General features: G+C 39.1%; 1 protein-coding gene across 13 annotated transcripts in view; it reads right to left on the bottom strand.

Annotated features, from left to right (window-relative positions):
* Positions 1–636: 636 nt before the first annotated feature.
* Positions 637–27,042, bottom strand: part of EPB41L3 (erythrocyte membrane protein band 4.1 like 3) — a 174,430-nt gene continuing 148,024 nt past the window's right edge. For 3 of the 13 annotated variants that reach the window (XM_045849658.1, XM_045849660.1, XM_045849659.1), the window contains 13 exons: positions 18,436–18,489; positions 16,076–16,111; positions 15,185–15,376; positions 9,307–9,381; positions 8,849–8,947; positions 7,146–7,865; positions 6,511–6,633; positions 5,449–5,832; positions 4,549–4,680; positions 4,042–4,140; positions 3,355–3,435; positions 2,967–3,082; positions 637–1,776 (listed from right to left, as the gene is read on the bottom strand). In XM_045849658.1, coding sequence (XP_045705614.1) covers positions 2,972–3,082; positions 3,355–3,435; positions 4,042–4,140; positions 4,549–4,680; positions 5,449–5,832; positions 6,511–6,633; positions 7,146–7,865; positions 8,849–8,947; positions 9,307–9,381; positions 15,185–15,376; positions 16,076–16,111; positions 18,436–18,489 — 2,106 coding nt within the window. In that variant the 3' untranslated portion in view covers positions 637–1,776; positions 2,967–2,971. The other 10 variants (XM_045849664.1, XM_045849665.1, XM_045849666.1 and 7 more) reach the window with 7 other exon arrangements.

Raw genomic sequence — 27,042 nt, 5'->3', positions numbered from 1 at the left:
TCCTCAGAGATAAAATGATAAGAATTTGACGACCTTGATAAGACCAAGATGTGTGATTAAATCTAACAATTTTCTGGAAGAAAATTTTTTTTTAATTAAGACTTAAAAAAATTACTAAGTTAGGTAAAGTGGGACATGGTAGGAAATGCCACCAAGTACGTTTAGGTGTTAGGCTGGCAGCTGGTGACACAGTCTTATTCTCGGTCGCTGACAACTGAAGAGTGACGTGGATGAGCTGCAGGAACAGGCTGCAGGGGCCTCTGCAGAACGCCTCGGGTAACCCGTTCAGCTACGGAGCTGACTTGAGGGGCAGGTGTGGCTCTTTTGGTAGATTAATGGCACCCAGGAGCTCTGGTTATATAACAGAGTTTCTTTTCTTATAAAAAAATCAAAACTTTGAAAATGAGATTCTGTACTTCTTACAAAAGGCCTTCATGGGCAACCAAACATTTATATATGTATTTTGTTCCCCATCTCCAATACCTGGAAGAGTCCGTACACTGCGTCATCATATGTACACTTTTTGTCACGTGCAGACAAGCCATCTCTATAATGCAGATGAATGAAGGCTCTGATGCCATGCAAATGTTTTCTCTGGGCTACACACAGACAACACTGAAATTATCACTCAGAGAATGCATTTAACCATCTTTATTTTGCTGTGCAGAAACATACATTCACCATGGGCTGTGTGATGCAGTAGACACTGTAATGGAGAATATATCTTTTTGAAGGCTATTTATAACTAAACACTAAATAGTTTAATTACAGTGGAAATTCTGTACAGTTTAAGGCTTGGCTCTGAACTAGGTTGTAAATATGGACCATATTTGGAAATAAAACACTTTTTCAAGTAAAAGAAGAAAATCAATGTAAAAATATAAGAAAAAAGCAACAAAGAAAGAAAAAAAACCAACAGGAACACAACAGGTTTTTCTAGAGTGAAATTTCATAATATTGTAAACTAACAAAAATACATATTTTCTTCCCAAAATAATCACAATTTACATATTTAGGACTTGACAGGGAACTCTGATAGGGAACTCTTGATAGGGAAGCTTTCCTGATTGAACACGGACCAAAGTGGACAACAAGGAAGAAATCACATTAATATGCTAAAATCAGTACTACCTTATAATGAATTAAATTAGATACACAAAGCAGGATTGTAAGCATTAAATATTTCCAGAGGATCAGAGAGTCATCACTGTTTATGGGTTAAGAGTAATAAAACCAGATGAAACAAATACAAGATTCAAGTGTTTACTGAATAAACTCGATTATTGGCACATCTAATCTGGGATGAACTGGACACACTGAACCTAGACAGCTTCTAGCATTTTAGGGCAATCTTCATTTATCTGTAAACAAAAGATCTGTCACTTAAGAAATTCAAATTCGTTTAGACTTTAATAATAATAAACTATAAAAGGCATGGATTGTTTATGTGTTACATGAAATCACGGTTTATATTGTTGGTTATGAACGTGCAGGTATAGCAGAAAACTTAGACACTTTGTGAAAATTAAAAATGCTGCTCTTTTGTAATTTTATCATTGCTTCATGCAATATCAGGTTAGTGATGCTGATTCGGATTGCTTTATTATGGGAAGATCTCTCTGCCCTTGTCTTTGTTAATGGTCAAGGTCTGTTCTTCTGGACTGAAAATTTCCACGGGCAGACACAAGTCAGTTGGGTTAGAAGAGGGAACTCCATATAGGCTCTGGTTTTCCTAATGGTTTGCATGACTGGATTCCTGTGCAGGCTAAGTTATTCCTACAGAAAAGAGATTTGATCAGTTACTCATTCAAAAACATCTGAGATCAAGGTCACAAGAAAAGTATCTTGCAGGTTATGTAATGTTCTTTTTGACAAGATGCTGTAAAACACCAGTGTAAGTCACTGATAGGCTTTGTCTTGAATAACTACAGCATCACTCAAGTGGCCGAAGCTCACTGGAGAGAATCTTTTTTGCTTTCTATCTTCAAATTATATTATTAATTTTAATCTGAGTGATTTTTCTGTTTTTCTTTAAGAGGGGTCTCTTGTCAATCTATGTTTCTTAAACCAATGTTAGAAGACTAATTTCTTTCATTTATATGAGTAAAACGTTTAAGAGATTTTGAACACATAGCCAAGTGTGCAAGTAGCCCATCAGTTGGCATTCAGCATTCAAAGCCCTCTAGGGATGCTGAAGACTGCACGAAGTCTTGCATGGCAGGTTAGTATGCATGACGAGTCTATGCACACACAGAGGATGCTGTCTGTTCATGATGCTGGCGAAACAGCAGCTGGAAAGGCATGCGCTTCCTGGGGGAAAGCGGGACCACAGCACTGCATTTTTCCTCCTCCTGAGACACAACGCTAACACTAAGGGAAAAAAATCAACCCAAAGAATAGAGAAAATATAAGACATCCAAAACGAAAGTGAGTGCTCAGGTTTCAAATTTAAAAACAAAGCACAACAGAAGCAGTAACAGACTATAACCAAAGACAGTTGAAGAAAAAGGTTATAATGGAATTATGTTGCTGTCAAAAGGAGAAAGGAGCATATTTTATTTCACTAGTATTTGGAACCCACAAATTGCACCTTTCAAAATGTAAATGCCTTAGTTCTGATTAGGTCACATGGCATGTAAAATCAAAGCTGGCTTTGCAAAGTTGGTTAATGAAAAGAATGAAGGATGTGGATTAAAAGGGAACACCAGGGAGACCATGCGAGCAAAGGCTCTGCTCTTCCTTTATCCTCTAACTGGCAGTAAATGCAAAAGATCCACAGGATACAACCTTCAAACCTGATACAGACCAGCACCCGCCAAGCAATTCTCCATCCTTTTGGTAACCAGCCCCACAAATGCCAGTGAGAGAAAAAAGGAAAGGGAGGAGTCAGGTGAAGGATGAGAGGAAAGTGCCCCATGCCACATGCCAGCTGAGGCCAAGCCAAGAGCATCAGCGCCACCTCTTACCTGGGTCAATCCTCTCCATCTTCCGGTGTGATCTCTGTCTCTTTATGGACCACTACTTTGGTCACTGACATGTCAGGGTGCTGCTCTTTGGCCTCTTTAATTGCCTGAGCCAGCGCCTATCCCCAGGAAATCACAGAAGGGCAAAGACAAAAAGGAGGAGGAACATGCATGATCAGCAGCAAGGTGGAGACTTATGAGCTAGATCTATATACACAATTTACAAATGAGGTACAATGACTGCAAAAGGAATCGTACATTGTATATTGGAAAGCTACTTCAGAAAATGTTTAGATTGCATGGTGGACCATAAAAATAGCATGGGAAGAGTAGGGCCAACAAATGTTTCTCCATCTCTCTGACGAGGTATTTACCATCTCACACACACTACCTGGTCATGGTCGATGTCTGCATCGCCTGTGATGACTATTCGCTTCTCAATTCTTGTCTCTGAAATGCCTCCTTTCACAGTCTGAAAGGCAGAAACAAGTGTTCCGAATGTGCCCACTCAGAGGAGCAATCACTGTTCGATGGAGGAAATGGCAGAAAGTGCTAACAGAGTTTTAGGTAACATCATTCTTTTTTCCCCTAATTTTTCAATTACAGTTGACATACATGATCTTTTAGTTTCAGGTGTACAACACAGTGATTAGACATTTATATAACTTATGAAGTTATGACCCCAGTAAGTGTAGTACCCATGTGACATCATATGTAGTTATTATAATATCATTAAGAACTGAAATAGAACTCTGTGTCAACTATTTTAAATTGTTAATTTCAGAAATGAGGATAGAATTTGGATTCTATCAAATCCTTTGGATTTGGCTAGCCATTGTTTCTGGAAACACCTACCCTGTGCCAAGCAATAGTGTGAAGTAAGCAAAAGTTATCGGAATGTATGTTCCTAAACAGACACTAGCCCACGAGGACAAATGGACGATACTGTAGCAGTTGTGAAAGGTCTAATGCAGCTCTCCTGGCGTCCTGATCGTCATATACCTATTTGCTTATGCAGCCCAACCTGGAAGAAGTCCTGAGTGAAGGCTTTACTTTGATCAATTCCCACTCCACTTACTTTGGTGATGTGGGTGGTGGTTGTGGTACTGGTAGTTTCAGATGTGATGGTCTGTGCACTCATTAGCACGCCTGGCTCCAAATCAGCACTAGGATCAACCTAAGCAAGCAAAGAAATATATAGCACACTCTCGTATTTACATTACTGCTTCAGATGTTTGCCATGTTAGTTTGGGGACTCTGATGATTTACTTGTCTCCTACCATCACTGTGTGCCACAATGAACACCTGGCAGCTGCCACTATGGGTGACGGCTGAACCAGACACGACCAGAGTTAACTATTATTAATAAATGGAACTTCAGAAAGAGAGCAGTGCAGATTTAAGCTACCTGCTACTCCATGATAAGTAACAAAATTGTAATCATTGCATCACTCTATAGAGATAGTCTGGCTGCTGGGTCTGCTGAGTCTCACGAATTAAAAATCAGGTTGTTACACTTAAACATGAGGAGCCATTAAGGGGATGGAACAAGGTGCCAGGGCTCTGGTCTCCGCAGACCTCTTACCTGCGATGACTCGTATGTTATGGTTTTGGTTTCTGTGTGAACAACTGGCAATTCCTTGGTAGAAATTTCTAGCTTTACTCCACCTGGTGAAACACTGCCAAGGCTGATGGTCTCTGTCTTCACAGTGGATGACTGCATGAACGGGAAGTGGGGAAGAGTGGCCATTAGTTTGTACCAGTAGTTTACTTTTCCCCCTCCCCACGTGGTGGATGTGTATAAGCACAGGTTAGTATGACATAAATGTTTACATATTCCATGCCATCAGGTCTAAGCTGGGAAGGGAAGCACACAGCAGACACATGTCCAGCCGTCTCCCAGAATCCCACCGCACCTATTTATAGGGAATGTCCCAGATAAAGGGAAACATTTTGAAGAAAATAAACTATTTTTACATTCCCCCTCCTCGATCTCATAAATAAATTTAAAAAATCATAAATTAGCCTTTTAAAACGTTAACATCTTAGAAAGAAGGGATAAGTAGTAAGACATAATCTGCCTACCCCCAGCACCTCAAGAACTGCAAGGAAAAGGGATAAAGAATAAAGTTCTGGTATTTGGCACCTGGACAAACATGGTTTTTGGTCCTTCAAGATTACATTGATCAGAAATAAATTTATCAAATATTCTAATATCCTAGCTGGACATGTATTACTCAGATCTATCATCCATTACAATAATTACAATGAGAACAGAAACCATTTTTGGAACTATATATTATTAAGACTCATTACATATGTTTGCATGAGACCCACACTTGCCATGCAAGATGAAAATAAGAGAAACAAAACACACTTGAAAAAGGTAGAAAATTAAACTTAGCTCCATCTTCATGCTTAACTAAATTTCAAGAACTCATATTAGTTCACTTTAGTGCTAAAAGTAACATTAACTACTAGTTACCTCAAAGTGAGGTTTTTGTTCCAAAGTTTCAGAAACATGGATTGCTACACTCTGCTCCTCCTTTAGCTCATGGGAAGGAGTGGCCATTTCTTCTTGTTCCAGTACAGCTTTATCAGCCATCTCCGTTTTTTCCTCTTTAGCCCCTTCCGTCAGAGCAGAGCCCTCCTTCCCTTTAACGCTAGAAGCATCTGCAGATGCTGCCTGCACTGAGGCATCTGCATCATCTCCAGCTGCGTAAGAAGCATCCCCACTTGCATGCACATTCATCACATGTCTCTCCTCCACCAACACGGTTTCCTGCACAACCTTCTCAGTACTCGGTGGCTGGGGGTGCTGGGTTGTTTCCATCTCTGCTTCGCTGGACCCTGTCCGGGTTTCCGTTTTCTGCATGGGAAAAGACTGTGGTGTGAGTGTGCCTTTCTATAAACCAAAGGTCAAAGAACAAACAAAAAAACCCAAAAGCAAAAGATACCACTCACCAGGATGCCTAAAGCCAGTGTCAAGTGATTATAACCAGAAACATTTACAGAAAATAAAAATTAGCTTTCATTCCCCCAACCACAGCCTTTGATGAGCACTCTGTGCCCTGACACGCACATTTGAGTCTGTGCTGTTACTTCTGGATATCCGCAAAAGAAACAAAATGCAGTATAAAACACAATTTGAAAAAAACAAGCAACAACAGAAAATGAACAAAAGCCATTGTAGCACATTCATATTGGTTTTGGCTACTTTCTTGGACCTGACAGGTGACATAAAATGCTTTAAAAAATCAAATGTTATTATAATTTCTCAACACCATTGCCTTTTGAGTATCTGAAGTATGTTCTTCAGAACATGAATGAATGCCGAACTGAATGCATATGACAGATATGCCAAGCAGGCACAAACGAGAAGAGCTGACAGCACCTTTGAGGTGCTTGAGGCAAAGCCCACTTGGATTCCACACACACGCACACACAGACACACACAGAGACACACACATGCAGCAAAAGGCATAAAGAAATAAAGTGAGGCAAATAGGCAGAGTCAGGAACACCAAGGATAGAAGCAAAAGGCCACCTGAACCCAGCTTTGAGAAGAAGAGGTAACCCCTCCTATGAATTCTGTTGGTTTTCTCGCAGATTCTAATAAACTGAAGATTTCAGAGCCATCCATGAGCTTTTCACCAGAAGACTGCTTACTCTGAGTGAACAAAGAAATGAACAGTCAGGCACAGAGACAGGTACATACGCAGGCACACAACACATTCGCAGCTGGTTACAGACAAAACTGGAGGCAGAGGAGAAAGGGAGGAGGGATGAAGGAATCTACCATACAGACTTTGGAAACAAAAGAATGGGAAATAAAATAGCAAATTGAGGTGACCATGAGCTCTTGTTCGGTAAAGCAGAGAGTTATTAGGATCAGGGCGGTGCTGGTTTAAGCAGATCATTTTTCCCTTCATTGCAAGCCACAGCAGCACTATCACACCTCGGGAACGGGGAGCTGGAAATAAAACGTAAAGTGTTTTAATGCTCGCTGGACTGCGGTACTGACTTAACCATGAACAAAAGTAAAAAGCTTGGGTTGGCGGTTCCAAACATAAAGCCAAACAAACAGCAAGAGAAACGGAAAGGTTCAGGGTGGAAGGGCGCTGCCTAAGAAACGTCATGCTGGAATCTGAAACGGTGGCCCAAATGAAAGGCACTGGTTACCACGACTCGCGACGCTGTGGACTCGGTAAGGTAATGAGCAGTAGCCACGGTGAAGGCCGGTTCCTGGGAGTACCTCCACTCCGACAGGCTCTTCCTTCTGGGTCCAAAGAGCCCCACTTTTAGGGCCTCGCCCTCCGGTGCGTGTTCAGTTTTGCTCCACTGCACACTCTCCAGGTTCACATGCAGAGCCGCGTCCCCTCTCAGCATCTGAGCTTTCTTGAGGTCTTCTTCTTCAGGACTCTGCCGGCGGGACTCGGCTTCCTTGATGGGAGCCAGGGATTCTGATAATTTCCGCTTTGGAGTATGGACCTCAGGTCCTCTCTTGGATTTCTCATCAGCGATGGCTTCCAGGACCTCGTACTCTGTCATAACAGGGATGACCTTCACTGACTCCACTTTCTGAAGCGCTTCCAGAGCGGAGGGCTGTGCTCCCTTCTCCCCCTCCTTAGCTTTTCCAGTCATAGTAACGATTTTTCCGGACACGGTATCATAGGACTTTCCTAGAGTGTATACTTTCTGTTTGCTTTCTTCTTTCAGTTGCATTTCTCGGGCCAAGTCATCGAAGCTCTGCATTTCAATGGTACTAGATCTTAACAGGTCGGCCGGGATGTCACCAGTTCTACTGCTCATGGTCACCACCTTGTAAGTCACAATCTTTCTCGAATCACCATCAACTACCTCAGTAGGTATTTTGTCTACAATAACCCAGTCCTCTGTGCCCTATATTTGAAATATAAAAGCTAAATTAGAAATTCTGATGGTATCTTATTTCTAAAATAAGAATCCTTTAAGAAAATCAGGGTGAGAGCTACACTGCTGTGACTGCACAGGGTTGGTGTTATCATTTAATAGTTATGGCTGTAATCTCTTCTCGCCTGACTATAAACTCTAACCTTCAATTAGGGATAAAGTCTGCATGCAGAGCTGCAACTTCAGAGTTCTTTAAATGGAAACATACTTTGATGGTAAATTTTGCAAGAAATATATTTGATTGTATGTTAAATATCTGATGGTTCTATATTTTAAGATTGGATAACATAACTGAAATGGTTGTACAGGTTATTTAGCTTTACCTGTGTGGACACAGAAAGCGGTTTTCCACATAAAACACAACAGTGTACTTCGTATCTGTTGTTTTCACAGGAACTTGCCAGCATTCCACAAATTTCTGTGAATACCACTTCATGTTTATAAGTTACACTCCCTTATTTAGGAGAGCAAATCCATTACAACACTTATTATCCAATAAATACTGAGTGTGCCTGTGTTCAAGGAAGTATAATGAAATTTTTTGCGCTGTTGGGACATTGGTGGAGAGTCTTCTAAACAGGCTATAATGGTCAGTACAGTGTTCCGATCTTATCTACAACTGAAGTTCTTCATCTCAGTACTTTCTTTGCCACTCTCCTTGGTGTTAGTTCCAGCAAGGCAGACAAAATAAATGTTAAGGAATTTTTGTACTTCGGAAGCCTAACAGGGTGTGACCAGGCAACTGACTAGCCTAACAGATTACAGAGAGAAGAGAAATCAGGCCAGGAGAAGATGAGCACCTTGGTTTACATTTTAAACTAGAATGTTTTCTACTTTCACATTGATCACTGTCTGAAAACTTGAATCTAGAAATACATGTGCCTTAAGAAAAAAGGACTGCAGGTTCATCTATAGGTTGGTGCTGGAGTAACTGAAATGAATTGAAAAATAACCTCTATGGTAGATGGGACAGTTTTCTGGAAAATGATCTGATGAGAGGTAACCACAGAGCCTGCAGAATCTCCTTCTCGCATTTTCTTTATCACACTTGGCTAGTGGGAAAACCAATAAAAGTTCAGAGCTTTCATAATCATTCAAAGTCATCTAAATTAGTATTATACTATGGGTAAAACAAATGGTAAAGAGTTCCATACTATTAGAAATGACCACACACAGACATAACGACTTAGAAGCAAAAGCCATAAAGAAATGATGGCTAACTGATAACTATAATGGTAAAAAAAAATTCCTTTTCCCCTCCCCAGAATCTAAGCAAAAATTATATACCTACCTTAGTTTTCAGCAAGGTAAATTAGAACAACAAACAAAAAATTCTCTAAAGACATTTGAATGGCACTGCAATGTGAAGAGCAATTCCCTTTTGGAAAATTCCTTTATGTTTGTTTTTTACCTGAGACTCAAGGAATGGAGAGCTTCCTTGCTGCAAAAATATAACTTTTTCAGAAATCTCTCTTTCTTCTTTGGTCTGTTTGAATAAAGGGGGTTGGGTTGAAGAAGAAGAAGTAGAATTTCCAAAAAGGCAAATTAGGAAGAGAGTTCTTTTATTGTACTATACATATAATAGTCATTCATTTTTTTTTCTGAAGATGCAGATAATTCATTAACTTGAAAAATGGTTCGAAACCATCTTGAAGGTTAATAGTTATTTCCAAAAAGTAACAGATGATTTTCTGAAACTCTGGTATTTGTTTGACTCAAACGTTTTTCATTTCTACAAACACAGAACATTCAAAACCAACATAGAGAGCACTTGGCATGCGGACAATGTTTATGTCCCAGTCACTTGCAACACCGTAGAAGTGGGTATTAAAAGAAAATGTTAAGACAAAAAAATTAAGGTAGGAGTACACTTCTATTTTTGATAAATACTTGATAGTATTCCCCATAAATGAAGAGTAAAGAAACACACATGGTTACTGCATTAGCTATTGATTTGAATAAACCCAGTTATATCTAGATTGACTTCTGTATTGTTCCACAAATAAACAAAATCTACTCAAAGTAATAGCTTTATTTGAACTTTTATGGCATGAAGATTTTAAATAAAAGTCAATTTGAAAATATTTTGGTGAAACATTAAGTATTTCAAATCATGCTTATCTTCATCATATAAAATTAAGAAAGAAATGTTGAAGTATGTCATGTTAGAAGTAGTTTTTTTCCTTTTATCTGCTTTTTATGCCATTCTTTAGTATTAGAAAGGCATAATTCAAGCAACAGTACACTAGCCACTGACCCTGTCTCCGTGTATGGCACACAACTGCACAGAGTAATGACAGGAAGAGTATTTTGGAAAGTGAATTAAAACATTAACAGAAAGTTCAGTTTCCAGAAGAATGAAGCTTTTAAAATAAATTTTATTGTTGCAAACAATATCACTTTATAGAGCTATTTAATGAGTAACAAATAAGAAGTTTCTGAAAGAGAAACAACAATCCTGCCCTGTCCCACTTAGAGAAAGGCACTGGAAGAGACCAAAGGCACTGTGTGGAATTCTTACATGTGGATTTTTGCTTCACTTTCAATCATAGCCTCTTTTCAAACAGGAATAAGAAAGGGTAAAGAAAGGTAAAAAACATAGGTACTTTTCAGAATACCACTGCTAGGCCTCCAATTATAATCACTAAACTAAATATTTTTCCCATGATGAAAGCTTAAAAAAAACAAACAAACCCAGCAGGGAACCATTGGTTTTCAGTATATCCTGTTATCTGACATCAACTAATTTGAAAAAGGTCTGTGTCTATAACTAAAATTGTCCACACTCTCTGCTTTCAGAACTGCGCATGTCCAATAACAGAAAAGGGTAACAAAGGGGATAGATAGACTTAAAAATTTAATCCTATGTATGGTGAACTAGTTAGTTTGGCTAACAGACAAGAGGTCCTGATACAGTTGATAACAGAAATATTTACTTGCATAACAGGTTAGAATAGAGTCAGATGTATACTCCAACAATTTTGTTCAGTTACTTAAAAGTTCATTGCTGTATCATAATTGGGAAACAAGGCCCAACACTGGCATGCAAAGTTCACAGAAGTGTTTTTGCTCTAGGTGCACATCAGTATTTAAGAAAATTTCCATCGATAATTTTATTATGCACCTAGTGTTTCACCCCAAGGCCCGGAGAGAAAACCACAGAAGTCAGATTCCAAGGATGAAGATAATCCATCCTATTTACAAACAGATGATCCCTGGTGAATGGGTTTTGTTGTCTGAATTGAGGTCCATCTAAGACCTGCATAGCAAAAGTAGAACTGGACCAGAAAGTAGACAAACACACAGAATTGATTCTAGTTATTCATGGTAGTTACATTCTATAAAGTCACAATGAACAATGACTTAGTGAATAATGAAACATGCCCCATTAGGGAAATACAGGGTTAGGTTCTTGTGAACTTCTGGCCATATGAATACATAACCTTGTTTTATATGTGTTTCTGTTTAAAGACCTTTATATTCAATATATATTATTGATCCATTGACACTCATCTCACAGTCAACAGCACTACAACTTATTCCCGCATGAAGCTTATCTAACACATGGAGTCTCCCGTGACGCACACTGTGGCCCTCTTGAGCTTAGGAATGTTAGACAGCACTTCAGTACTATGTCGGGGGCCATTTTAAACAGCAAAATCACCAGTAACAACACAAAAGAGCAAAAATGTGCCACTATATAGGCCATGGAAGGACACTTGTATACAGTATGAGAACTGAAACAAGACAGCAGAACACTGCCTTTTAACTTCAGCTGAGAATATGTACACGGAGCCACTCAGTTTTCACCACTCTGAGCTTGTCCGCAAATGACCATGAAAGTGTTGTTAATACTGATTTCAGGGGTACAATAAATTTAAGTGGGTAAGCAAATCTGCAAATATGGGATCATGAGTGGGGAAGATTAACTGTACTAAGCTTACATACCTATAAAAACAGCCACATTTAAAAAGAGGATAATACTGGCATTGTGTAAGTGCAAGTTGGTTGGGATTTGGGAAATTTTAATATTCAAGTAACAGCAACCAGGGGTGTCCAACCTGTGGCCCGTGGACTGCATGTGGCCCAGGATGGCTATGAATATAGACCAATACAAAATCGTAAATTTACTTAAAACTTTTTTTTTTGCTCATCAGTTTTTATTAGTGTTTGTGTATTTAATGTGTGGCCCAAGACAACTCCTCTTCTTCCAGTGTGGCCCAGAGATGCCAAAAGATCAGACACACATTGTACCTTTAAGGTGGAGTAGGCTGAGGTGCATCATGGAAGGCTGTCATGGGGAATATTTGTGGACAGAAGACCTACCTGGAACTCTTCACATACCACACATCTACCTTTCCTGTGTTTTGTGAACCCTGTAAGTGGGTTTGCCAATTTTCCAAAGTTAATGAGGACTTAGTTTTATCTGCTGCATTGGGGCATTTCCTTGCTATTTGACTGCTGCTAATAACTCAGATATTTGAAACTTGAAACTATTGGCAATAAACTTTTCATGTTATAGTAAAAATACATAATATTCTGAGAGTATTATCACCACAACTAGCTCATTATTTATATTTCTAACTCTTACTTTTCTTTTAATCCTAAATTGATAGTATTTTATAGAAATATATTTACTTAGGAGTCAAACACCATAGGTAAAAAAATGGTCATATGAAAAATCAGCTATAGATTTTTCTCCCCACAACATTTTATCACCAAGATTAACAAAAAAGTCCAGCTAAGCTTGGGGTCACTGACCCAGTTTCTTGGACCCCTGACACAAGCAGTATTGCTTTATTTGGGATGTCACTTTTTAAAATTAAATATTTTCTTTTAGGGATAACTGGACTTTTTCTGAACTGGTCAATACTGTTTACTTAATTTAAAGAGAGATATATTAAATAACAGGATGATATCACATTAGTAATTTACTTAGAAAAATACCTCCCTTCTGAAATGAAAATATTTTGGATATGTGTTTGTAAATGAATATGCTTTATATGTAGCTAGCTGGGAGGGTAAAATTTTCTTTTGAGCTTTTCATAAAACAAATTTTAAAAGCTATGGTCTTAACACAGAAAGTGGCAAGAGTTTAGAGCATACAAACTTTGCGGGTTGTTCTCAGGGCCAGCTCCAGGGCCCTCAAAGTATAAACTTGGATGTCATCAAGGGTGATAGACAAGGTTAGAAGGCCAAGGCAAGTATGCGGAGCTCAGACCCAAGCCCAGAGGTACTTCTCTTCCTCTGAGACTTAAAGCTCCTTAGAGCTGCTCTTTCAGAGTCCCTGTGATAACCAGGGTTAATCAGCCTTGCTTTTAAGTTCTTCTTTACACTGAGTCAAGTCTTTCTACACTTCCTTCTTTGTGCAGTGGTGCTGGTGGTGTAGCAATGGGCTATACAGCCTCTGCTGAACAACTCAGGAGACACTTGAAAGCAGTTAAGCCAGCCTTTGGTCTTCTCCATTCTAATTAACCAAAAGGCTGGACTCTTCTGCAGAGAACATGTTTCCAACCTTTAATCATTAAAAAAAAAAAATCCTTCAGGCTTATGGGAGTTTCTCTGCACTAACACACAAAAAAGCATTAAATACAGGGAAAGTTCTCTAGGTTCCTTTAAAGTATCACCATTTCATTAAGTTATTAATGTTTTTTATACATCAATGTCATTCTCTAAAAATCAGAGGATTTAAGTGAAAAAAATTTTACTAGTCTAGCAGCTTAGCCTTTTAAAGTCCCTTGTTTATTAGCAACAACCATTAACAGAGTTCTCCAAGCGTCCACCTAAACTTCATTCACGTGCCTACCACCTACCACGTCCCTTGCTAACAGACTGTGAAGAGGCAATGGCTTATTTGGTTGGTTTCAGTTCTGGTGGTTATTTTTTGTTTTTGTAACTTAATCCAGTGTCACCCATCCTCAGAGCCAAAATGACCTTCCTTATTTCTAACAGTAATAAAAGACATATGGTAAGCCCAACTTCACAAATTGCACAGAAATTAACAAGTGGTATTTTTACTAATGCAGGGACCACAACATTTCAATCAATTGGGATGTCAAATTGTTGTCTCTTGAAACTCAAGTAATTCTGAATGAAATCAGTGTTTAATGGTAAAGGAATATTTTGATAATAGTACTTTTCATTTATTCTGCATGAAGGGGCCTTTTTCAAAGTAATTCAAATAGATATACCTCATCGCTTTTTAGCTGGGATTGGAATTGTCATGAAGATAGTGATTGTGGTCACTTTTGATAAATAGCTCTCAAAGGAAGTTTTAAAAATGACCAAAATGAATGCAATTACATTCTTCTTTTCATTGCAAGGACCTAAGCATTGCAAGTAGACTACTGTTTAAAGAAATTTTCTCCCATAAAAGCCCAAGTTTTAATTTTCTTTTGTCCTGTTTCAGCTTCCTGGACAAATATCTAACAATAACAGTCTTGATAAGCAGTTAGTCAATATGATGCTAGAGAGATGCAGTTTTAAAAACTACTTCTTTTGAAAGACAGATAAAGGAAGATGATGTCTAACAGCTGACAGATTAGCACCACTGCCTCTTGTGGGTCCCACACAATGGGGGCCCCTAAGTCACTAACACCAGCTGAGTCCTCCCTACACTCTGGTTGCAATTAATAGGGAGCTTTCCTATATGGAAGAGTATCACTTAAAAAGATATTCTGGCCTGGTTTTTCTTATTAAAAATCAAGAAAAACTGGTTATAAGTTAGTTAAAATACCAGTTATATGTACAAAAAAAGTTATAAATAAAAATCAAATAAAATACTGATCATACCAGTAAACCAGTGGAGTAATATTCCTTGAGTAAAGTATGTCCTGAAATTCTACCATCTTCAGGTCACCATTTACTTAAATATTAGACAACCTCCATATGCCTCATCTTGCAATGGATGAGAAGCATTCATGAGTTTTCAGAGCATTTCTTAGTGTAGCAGAAACAGCATATTCAGAAAAAGTATCAGTTCATTAAGATAGTACCTCAATTTCTCCCAGCTGGGAAATCTGATTTAGCAGTTAGAATAAACCAACATGCACTAGAATTGCCGGGGACTCCTTGTTCACTCTAAGCACCATCTGATGTGACTGACTTACTCCTTAGTCACCTAATCATTATACTTTTCAGCTTTTCTTTGTGAATTTCAGCTCAGGTTACACATAGACAAATGGTGAGATTCTCAGAAGCTTGCCAAAGCCTTTCCCCAGGTGCAGACCCTGTAAAGAAGTAAGTCTAGTGAACAGAAGACAGTTGCAACCAAGAGCCTGAATACCGACCTCTTCAGGTACAAGGGGTTCGATCATGGGCGCATCCTCCTGCCTGGCAGCTAGTCGCACCGGGGAGGTAGAAAGCCTCTTTTCCCACTCATTTGTGATGGCAGTGTCTGTGGAGGTTTCTAAAAAGGTTCTTTTCAGCTCACTAATATTGGTTTGATGTTTCATCAGGTCATCTTGAGTTTTATCTAGCTCCTATATTCAGAACATAAAGAATCCAACAGTCAACGTTTTCCTTTTGGCTTACTCTCTCTTTTTAAAAAAGTAATGTCAATCTCATTAGTAGTTAAAACAAAAGTTCTGATCGTGGCTCATGACACTACCACAAACACTCTTGTGAAAATATATTTCCAAGGAAAAGAGAGGAAAAAAAATCTAGTTCACGCAAGCATAAAAATCGAGTTTTAAAAGGTAAACTGTGAAATGGTAAATTCACATGTAACCAGAGAGAATTAAAATAAATAAATACACACAGAGAAAAAGAGAGAGGAAGGAAATCAGAGAAAGCGGAGAGGTCATCCCCACTTGCTCATAGGTGAGAGAGAGACCACACAGTTCATGCAGCATGGTATGAGCTCATAGGTATACCAGGAAAAGAAATCAACACACACGAGCATGCACTGGTATATACCAATACCAACCTCTAACATAAGATTACTATGTTTGACATACACATTTTCACCCTTTATTCGCTTAATCAGACTATTCTGAAAAAAGTGGAGAAGAAAGGGAAAGGTAAGGGACATGGTAGTCATGGAAACAAATGCCATCCTCCACACTGAACCAACAACACGGTAACCGGCTACAGAGCATGCTGGAAGACTTGAACAACATGGACAAACAATGGCTTATCACACACTGGGTTTTGCTATTGCTTTATTTTTAATTTTCTACCTGTGCCTTGAGCTCTGCATCTTCCTCCTGGTCCGACTGCCAGCATCAGAAAAGAGTGGGAGATAAAGTCTTACCATGCATGTGACTCATACTGAAGGATTACAGTCTATAAACCTGCTAAAAGGGGCCTCCAGTGTGTTCTTGCTTATGAATGCTATCTCTTCCTTATACACACAGCATAACATTCTCTCACACAAACTATAAAGCTTAATAAGAAGAGAGGAGTGAAAGATTCCTTGCTCAGTGGGTCTTTGCCACTTTAACCTAGGGACTTCCAGGTGTGATGAGTGCACACATGTGCTTGGGAGGTGACAGCAAGGGCTTGGTGGGCTGTCCTTAATGAACATCAGAAACAGTTCAGGAAGTGTGGGGAGTCTCACCAACAGTAAAATTCATAAGAATGGCTATGATTTCCCAATAGTGAGAGCTGTCTTGTAAGTGTATGAATCCTCAGAACGATCCTATGAGGTTAGGTATTATTATCCCCAATTTGTAGGCCAGAGAACTGAGGCTCAAAAAAGTTGAGAGAGAGGTTCTCCCATTTAAACATTTCTTGGAACCTGTCATGTCTTGAATGCATTTACTTAAAAACCAATTTGGGAGGGCAGAAGAAAGATATAGAGGAAGAAAATTTTTACAGAAGTACACTACCATCAATATTACCTTTAAAATGTAGGCAACACAATTTTTCAGTTTTTCAGAAATACAAAAAATTTCCTAAATGCAACTTTGTTATCTCCCCCCACCTAATTTCAAAGATATGTCTAATCCTTGGACTGGCATCTTGAATACAAAAACTACTAGGTAACTGGGCCAAACCACATGTGCACATGGAGCCTGGGCTTTCTGGCCCTGTGATGCAGAGCGGCCCAGAGTAAAATTACAGGCGAGAAGAGGGCAAAGCCTGAGTAAGTGGCTGTAAGCAAATCAGTTCATCTGAGTCTCAGATCTGCCAAAGGGGACAAGACAGCCTAGCTAGCATGCCCCACCCTCCACTACTAATGCGCTGGTTCCTGGAAGAAAAGGAAATGTGTTTAGAAAATGTTAGACAATGCACAGGTAACTCTGAGTGCTGGTGACATGCTAATTCTTAAGTGTGTGGTGGATTCACAATTCTTCATTTATTTTCCAGCTTCACAATCTACCTATGCTACATATATTTGTTTCCATGCTTCAGATGAAACTGCTATATAAACTTAAAGTAGTATTATTTTTCATTTACAGCACCTAGGATTACAATGAAATTTATTAAATATGTTAATATGTAGCTATATTAACTAATCATTCTCATACAATCAAAATGTACTGTTATCTTTCACCATAGAAAATTAGCTTTTAATAAATTTACATAAGAGAATAGAAAAAATAGTTTTACAGAATTATTTTTAACTTAAAAACTTATGATTTTCAAGCTTTGAATTGAACCCTAGCATTCCCAAAGAAAGACACTTAACAAAACTCCATTTTGAAATGTTTTTCTGAAGATATTTTCAATAAAATGACATAGGTGTTACAATATTTTTAGTTCTTCCTAAATACCCAACTAGGTATTTAATACTGAATGATGTAAAAAATATCTCAAAGTAAAAAAAATAAACTCTGCTAGCACTTTAGGAAATGAACATCTTGACTTCCATTACTACAGATAAATATTGGTTTCATAGAAATTGTAATAACTGGTAGAGAAGATCTGAAAAGCAACATAAGCCACACATGTACACATATTTATTGTGTCCAAGGTTTAATAAAGGATACATAATAGTATCGTATCTCTGTCACTGTTCCATCTTTTTCAGTAAAGTACTAAAAATTATTCATTAATTCTCTCTTCCTTAGATAACTCATTTATTTTGAGTGACGTGTTACACCCAGTCTACAAAAATGAGTTGAAAGAAGTATTTATTTTAACAAGTATTACTTGACCATTTAGGATTAAAATACATATCTGTATCTGGTCAAAATGCTAATTAAATTAATCACAGTGCTCCTCCCACTCATCACAGTTATGGTGCATGAATAGGCTCTCATTTGGATAGGGGAATGTATTAAAAGTACGTACTCTCAGTTTAGCGAAATAGTTCTCAAAATGTGACCCTAACTAAAACTGACAGAATCCACATTGTCTGAAAACTCGTTAGAAATGCAAATTCTCCATTCCCACCCCAGACCTCCTTCAGAATGAGAAGCTGGAGGCTGGGACTCAGCGGAGGATTCCAATGCAGGCTAGAGCTTGAGCACCAGTGGTCTAGACAATAGAATATATTGAACTCCTACTGTTGAAGTTAGAATTTCCCTCCCCTCTAAAGCTAACGTGTAAAGTTCTTAAATGCAGAGCCACTACCCTCAGTTATTGGACCAACCTCAGTGGCGGTGGTTTCCCCGTCAGCCGCAGTGTCCGTGCGCTCGCTGTCCGTCTGTAGATCACAGAAGTGATTGGGTTCCAGGAGGAAGGCAGGAATAGAAAGCAAACCCATAGGGTTAAATTGGGTATTGGGCAGGCCAAACAGTTCATTCTCTTTCTCTGTGATCTGTGTCACTCCCTTCCCGCAAGAACACAGGGTCAAGCAAAAGCAAAAGAAAGGCCAGAGCCAGGTTTCACCAGCAGAGCCACTCAGAGGAAGACAAGAGGCAAGCAGCCTGCGTGAACCGCAGAAACTGCGTTGGCCAGGCTGACCTGTCTGGTTTTATGTCTCCGGAAAACCAATTTGACATCCTTTCCCCCAGTTTTAACTAAAACCCAAGATAGATCACCTAAAAATGTTTAATGCAAATAAATTTGATGTTTATGTATATTTTTTATTCTAGTAATATTTCACACATTTGAAAGGTAAATTAAAATAAAAAGCTACTATAACAGTCACTGGACTTTCAGCCCCTCATTTATACCATTTTGATAGTTTATACCATTTATGACCACCAGGCTGTCTGCATTACTTGTTAATTATAAGAAGCACATGCCAGTGACTCACAGGCATATGTTTTATGGAAGAAAAAAAATGTAACTCAATTTTCAAGTAGCACTGCTAATTAGATATTTTTAAAGACAATGTAATGTATTTATTTTGCCCCACCCTCCAATATAAAGTATATCAAAGTGTGTATTGAAACATCTCTTCCCCAAAAGAAAACCATTCAAATGAAGCAAATAAAAATTTTAATAAATAAAAGAGACATCTACTTGGAAACAAATAAAACAAAGCACAGCATTTGTCAGAGCCTAGGTTTTCAGGAGAGAATTATAATAGTAATTTCAGGACTGGTTTTTAATCTGTTTCAGAGGTTTATGATTTAAAACAAAAACTATTTTCTCTGGAGGAGAGTAGAGACGTAAGCCACTGAAGCTGGGACATCGAAATGCCCTAATATAATATTAACTGACTTTCTTTCCACAATATCAACGAACCATTAAAATTCCCTTGAGCAAAAATGTGTGAATAATATTTTGGAAACAAAAATCAAAACTGGGGGCTCTAAGGTTATGAATCTGCCTCTTAAAACAATCTCTCAGTCCCAAGAACAAGGAATGGCAAGAAGGGACAAGTGGGACAGTGTTGTTTATGCTCACATAACTCTGAGTAGGTTGACAATTTCTTGGCAGTACCCCAAACTTTCATTTTATATATTCCTAAAAGAAAAGGAGTTGGAATTTGTGCAATGGTGCCCAAGGTCTTTGTTCTGGCCACTTGCTACCATGTCTAAGTGGAAAATAATTTTTAGTAGGCTTGTAAAGAGTGTTGATACATTTTCATGACTTGATAACCTTAGTAACACCTGGTGGGGGGTGGTGGTGGCTATTACTTTGCTCGGGTGCTTGCTGCTACAGCATGACCATGGCTTCGCCCACTGACAGTTTAGGAAAAGGCCAATCTGAACCAGGGAGAGAGAAAGGTCACTGTTCGAGGGCACAGGATGACTCAAACAGAATCTTAAAATTTCAAGAACAAACAAGAATGACTTGTACTCAGTATGCTAACTAATTGTATCAAAGATTTCACAAGTTCTCGAAAGTATTTTTCCTCCTACATAGACTATTTTCCTGTGGCTTAAACATCTTTATTGGAAACTTTCCAATCACCATGGCTTTAGATTACAGTTATGGTGAAATGTGAGGGGTCCAATGTCAGACTGACATGGGCTCAAATTCTTGCTAGATTCAATCTGTGACAAACTGGGCATGTTCATATTTTAATCCCAAACTCATTCTAGTAAATGAGGAAAATAACCACAACCATGTCACGTTAAGGGTAGTAAGTGCTTTGTATGATATCTAAATACAAAGAACCAAAAATACTTACAATAATTATAATATATTGAGGTTAATATAATGCTACATGTTTATTATAACTACTTTTCCCAGCTATAGATAAATGAAAGCTTAGGCCATTCTAAACTCCCTTAAATTCCTACTTGGCACCCAGTCAGTCAGCCACTCAAAAATCAAGAGTATCTGGTCAATAAATAGTTAATAAATGAAGTTATAAAAGCTGAATAAAATAGCTTTTATAGAACTGTTATTTATATAATATACCATTACTACACAAAACCACAAAATGTATAGCACATTTTGAACTCCCACATAATCTATGTTTATACAACTTAAAATGTTAAAATCAAGTGATCAATTTTTTCCTTCCAGATTTGATTTTATCTTTTTGTTTTTTGCATTATCAAAAAAATTCTTTGGAAATTCATATGTAATTATATTCTATGGTATGGTGAGCTAAATCCATCTTATGTTTCTTGAAAGATAATTTAATATACTGCCCCTTCTTATTTGACCATTTGGAAACTACAAAAGAAAATGATTACTGACCAACAGCTTTATGTCTGAGACGATTAAGCCTTTCTACATTGGGTTTCACTCTGGGGAAAGGCTGCAACTAATTAAGCCACCACTATAAGTGAAAAATGTAAGCAGTGATGACAAAATATTTTAAAAGAATTGTGGCCATTAGTGATCCTGCAAAATGAGAGTCGAAGGGCTGAACTGTATGTTACGCAGTTGCCCAGTTTAGCTGCCAAAGTGCTTGAGGCCTGGAGGGTGAAACAGGCCATGTAAACAAATGGCTATTTTTTTTAACTCAATGACCTACATATGAGTTCTCTAGCTCAGCTTGAACTAGAGTGCACAGCTCTGAACACTTGGCGTTAAGAGACAACATTGAACAGATGGCCCAATGGGAAATCTTGTGTCAGGAGAGCCCCATAGCTGATGGGAGGCCACAGAGGAAGGCTAAGAGACTGCAGTGGCCAGAGCTGGTTAATGGTCTGAAAGATTTGCAGCAACAAGGAGAAGCCTGTACTGGGAAGCTCCAGTCCCCTGGTCACTAGCATGCACAAGTACTGCTGTGATTTGTTTTGCTGATGTAATGCAGACATGCCCAAATTTAACATTAATTCTCATGCATTGATTACACCAAAATGTATACCCTGGATTAGGCACAAGATCTGTGGGGTTTGCTATACACATAAATTCAGTTATTTGGAATTCAGAATGCACAAAATGGCAATCTGTTTGCTTTATGTTAGCCTGATGACTAACCACTGCTGAAAGAAAAATGTATGTCCAAGTTGGAAATAAGCTATAGTCTTTGTAGATAAACTTGTGTTTGTAACTGTTGTATGTTCTAGTCCTATACTGTTTGATAATATTGCCACTGTGAGAAAGAGTGCTATGAAAGCCCAAGATTTAAACTAGTTTTCCCTTAAAATATTTTCCATGTATGAAAATAGTTATATATATAACTATACATATATATAAATGTGTGTGTATGTGTGTATGACGTGGAGCTAAGTCATATATGGCCCAAGAACCTTGAAAAGGGTTCTTAGGCAGTATCAAATTGAAAAGCTTACACTTTTATTTCAAATATCTGTGAAACCATTCCCATTTTCTCATTTTGCTGAAAAGAAATGACCATAATACCACTAAATATAGATCCTTACACACCCTGGTAATACTGTATACTCACAGGTGTAGCTCACATGATTTCTAGCTGAGCAAAAACTGAAAAGACTTTCTCTTCTTTTTGCAGTGTTGCTTTGATTCTGTAAATACTTTTTTGATGTTGGGAGGGACAGAATTGCTTCCTGCCACAAAAACCCTTCTTCTGTGGGAACAGAGAGCTGGAGGGGCCTGGAGGAGGTGTGGGCAGGAGGGTAGGTGACAGCCAGGTACCTCTCTTGGCAGCTTCTGTTCTTTTTCCCTGTGTTCTATTTGAGTCCTGTAGAAAGGGAAACTGCTGGACTGTTCACACAACTATGGAGTGGTGGGAAAGGAGAGCAATTAAGAGGAAAAACTACTGGCTACAATGTCAGCTCACCCAATGGTTTGGATGAAGGACAGATAATAGACAGGCGGCCTGTCTCAGATGGAGGGTGAAGGCTCAAGTCCTTTCCCCACTGAATGCCTGCCTGGCTGAAGGCCGGAGGCCACTCTAACTTCCCTGGCCTTTCCGGACTGTCCAGTTGTGTGGGGGGATTTTGGCTCATGCTGAATTTTGAAGAATTCACCCAATATATGCACTGGCATTGCTAGTGCTGATGAAATTTCAGCACATTTTTATAATGTACAGAAACCTTAAAAGAGTCTTTTCCTGACTGCTTAAGAACTGGTGTTTTCAATGGCAGTTGTTTCTGGCCCTACCAATGACTGATGTCCTGTGGGCACTTAAAATGCTCAAACCTTTCTCATCCAAAACACTCATGGGACGGGACCTGGCTTACTTCTGTGAGTAACAATGACAGTCTGGTGATGACAAGAGAAGACAGTAGTAGGGGTACTTCAGAACCTCCAGGGACGAAAGGCATTTACAGTTTTGTACAGCTACCCAGATGACGGTGACGGCACACACCTTTGGTGGCGCGGTCTCCCACCTGTCCTGAGCAGCACTTATATAGACCAGTGATTTTCGACTGGTGTGACATGAGAATTTTTACAACACACAATACCTGACTGTTTAGTCAGGGGCACTGACCTCTTTTCTTTGACTGTCAAATAAAAAATGACAATAGCCAACACAACAATGGCTGTCTAGTGTGAATGAATGAAAATTATACCTATTTACTGCAGAATTTTAGGAATTAGTCGATGTATGCCATGAGATGAGAAAGGTTAAAAATCACCGATCTAGACCATATCACCACTATGTATCATGGTATCAGGATACCGTAAGTCCTCACATAACATCAACAGTATCTGTGACTTTACAGGAAATGATATATAATGAAACCAACGTTACCATAGGCTAACTGATGTAAACAAGAGTTAAATTCCTATGGCATCTCATCAATGTTATAATGAAAAGATGTTGAATAAAACAACACCTTTTCACTCTACAAATCTAGTCGGAAATTATATACCTTTTTTGTGTGTAATTTATTCAACAGTAATGGAACCAAATCTTGAACTTAACTGATTTTTATATGGCTAACAGGTTACTTAGAGTTGGCTTCTGGCTGAGTCCCCTCACCACCGGTGTCATTCAGTGGGTAGCAGAACGATCCTGGGCTAGGCTTGGACTGCTACATCCACATGGTGTTGTGCCTAACCCTAGGGCTGGGTGGTTTCCCCCAACACACAAAAACCTCTTCACAGATTGGCACAGACAATAAATGAGGCTCTGAAAGTAGGACCACTATTGCAGCAGCCGTTTAACACTGTTCCGGACCAAGGCCCCGACCACGACAGGGAAGTGTGTTCTATGCCGAGGTACACACCTCTTCCTCTGAACTGTCACTCGGGTCATTGTCTAGTGAGGCACTCAAGGAGGCCGCCTTGGGCTCCAGGTAGCAGAGGCACATAGCCAGAGGGAAGGAGAGAGTGAGGGCATATGGCACTGAGAAGGAGGCAGAGAGCAGAAAGAAAAAGATGAAGAGGAAACAGGGCACAAGGGAGGGTGAGCGAATTGGGAGATAATGCTGCAAGCTCTGGGGGAGGAGGTTGGTTTCAGACAGGTTGGGAAAAGACAGGTACCCATCGTCATCTAGAAGAGAAGGGAATGACTCAGGGAGCTGCAAGGAGAAGGAGAACAGGGTGGCCCCTTTGCCAGTCTGCTGTTTGTAGCTAAAAGCCACATCTTGATCCCCAAGGTACGGCTTCCCTTTGCCATCAGCGTCCATGGAGGACTCTCCATGCACGGGCACAGTGTCTTTAGAGGGCTCAGACGCAGGGGGTTGGCAGTCATTCTCCTTACACCTCCTACGGAGCTCTGTGTGAGATGCAGGGGGACAATGGGTTGATAGGGGGGACAGGGGACATGAGTCAGTGCCAAGCCTATGTGACTGATGGGAAAGAGACAGAGAGAGACAGAAAGCAGCAAACAGAGGTGCAAAAGGACAAAAAGAAAACTGCAATTAGTTAATTTTCTTATGGGTATCAATATAAAATTGTAAAACAAAAATTTCAGCACTAGGGTTGTTCATGAACTTTAAAGTACTCAGGTACATGCCGACATGACCATGGATGGCTACCATTTTCCCACTGGACTGTCAAATCAAGGGTGGACTTTAAAAAAATTGGAATAAAGTTATTTGTGGGCAATTTCAAAGCCTACATGCTTCACATAATCAAAAAAATCTTGTGAGGATGAACAACCCTAGAAAGTTTTAGGGTTTTGAGAGCAAATATAACTGACAACTTAAAATCAAGACTTTCAATAACAACTCCTGATCTGTAGTGAACACATCTGTTCCTGTGGTTCAGCTGGATTAAAAATAAAAATGAATCCAAATTTTGATTATGTAAAAAGAAATCTCTAGCATTACCTTTCCTTGGTTAGTCAGTTACACCCAAAACAGGTGGGTGTCCAAATAAAGAAGTTTCTGGCCCCACTCCTACGTGACAAGCAGTTGCAATCAGGGAATTCAGTAATTAGCATTTTAGGAAGTCTGACTCTCCACAAAGAATTGAGATTCCTCTGAAAATTCTTATTTTGGCTCCATTATCGGTGGTTTAAATGGAACTTACACTCCAATGAGTAATTTCAACAAGCTAGCAAGCAAAAACAACATGTTTTCTGGTACTATGGCTTACAGGAGTTTACTTTGTATTATTTGTGTCCCATGAATAATAGAAAGATACAGTTTCCCAGCCTTCTGGGTTTTTTTAGCAGATAAATGGTATGTTTATTGCTCCCAGTTTGAGTTCTTAAGAGAACAATAAAGGCAGGCATTCCCACCAAGTAGCCTCCCAGTGAGCTCAGGCTTCTGCAGCAATGAGAGGCTCTTTGCATTTCCTCTGGCCTGGGTGGTCCCGCCGACCACAGCCAGTTTCCTCTGCAGGTCACAGAGGGCTGCTAAGCAAGAAGGGGAAGAAGGAAAGCAGGCAAACCCCAAAAAGGACTTGTGTGCAGCATCGAAGCTGCTACAGCCCAGGGAGTTCAAGTCGCGGTCACACAGAGCCGGAAGATAATTAGACTTCTGCTGCTCTCTGTGACACTGTGTGTGTGTATTCACACATACTTGTGTTTTGCCTAGTGACCTGATAGCATGGAAATTACCCAACCTGCTTTGTGGTGGTTATCTAATTCTGACTTGGTAACTATAGAGACAAAGGGTAAGAAAAGGCACAAATAAAATTATATCGTGGATACATTAGAATTTAGAAGTGCCTCTTTAGTAGACAAGTTTGTCTTTTCCTAACACTCATGTGTGACATTAAACACTGTATTTTCAACAAGACCCTGCACAAATCTCATTCAACTGAGAATAATGTAGATGTTATAAGCTGACATCTGTATGCTGACAATTGTTCCCGCAGTGGCAAAAAGCCACCCAGTCACCTGGGGTGATCACAGCTGGGAAACATGTCTCCTCTCAAAGGAATAGGGGACTAGCTGCTTAATAATATTTTTAGTAATATTTCATTTTCTTTAAAAAGTGAGTACCCACTATGTTACTTTTTGAAGACGGAGAAGAATAAAACTAAGGTGTAATCTTCCATGTTGCTCATTAACATGGTTTTTAAAAGACAGATTTGCATTGTGGAAAATGAAGACAGCCATCCACCTACTTAAGCACTGGGTCTCGGCCACAGTCCTCCTAAAGCACCTTTGGGTCAAAGTGCTGACTTCTCTGAGGATCAGACTATAAACATCGTAGTTTTCTTTGTCTTTCTTATTTTCCCATGGTATAAATGCCACAAAGTGGCAATAGTATCATGACACACCTTATGTAATCACATAAAGTGAGACTGCCTGGATCTATTTTTGGAGCAAACGGAAGTAATTTACTTTTCTGTGCCACTTAATCATATTCACACGTCCATGAAAATCATATGTTAGTGTGGGTGAAAATGATGGAATGCATGTGCTGTGCAGGTACATGATCTCCTTTTCATGTCCCATTTAAAACCTGCCTTAACTTAACTGAAAGGAAGAGTATATAAACACAAAATTCAGAACAAAGCATGTTTTAACAGCACAAGGGATTCTAATATTTTTTTGCTGTCATTTCCTATCCTGTTTGGCAAATAGTTTTAATATTAAAAAAATGACAGACTGGGTCATTTGGAGTATCCCAACGTAATCATGACAACAACGTTTATTGTGTGTACGCTTTCAGCTGTCACTGTTAAATTCTTGTCAAAAGGGGTATTTTTCTATAGTTCTAGGCGGTGAGTCCCTGCATATAAATCTGTATTTGAAGAGCCCATGTGCAAAAGAACATTTTTGAATCAGATTTATGCAAGTTTTAGGCCAGCCTGCAAGTTACATGGCATTTTTATTCTGTTATTTCTGTCCATTCTGCACTGTGTACACTGCAGGAGCCACTCTTGCCCATTATTATTACGTATAAACCTCCCCGTGTTTTCTGACTTTTAGGGAGCGGCTTTGCTCCATACAGAAACTGGCGACCAGAAGTAGATTTGTCTACATGGCTTTGCGCTGGGTCACCAGAAATAAACATGGTATTTAAAAATAAACTGAATTTGGGTGAAATAAAGTTATGAAATCTAATGAAAAAAC

This window comes from Phyllostomus hastatus, unplaced genomic scaffold, assembly GCF_019186645.2.
Source record: "Phyllostomus hastatus isolate PE091 unplaced genomic scaffold, TTU_PhHast_1.1 phas_contig_80, whole genome shotgun sequence".
In the NCBI taxonomy this organism is placed as follows: domain Eukaryota; kingdom Metazoa; phylum Chordata; class Mammalia; order Chiroptera; family Phyllostomidae; genus Phyllostomus; species Phyllostomus hastatus.
Note: the sequence above shows the minus strand (reverse complement) of the source record. Positions and strands in the feature narration are given on the sequence as shown.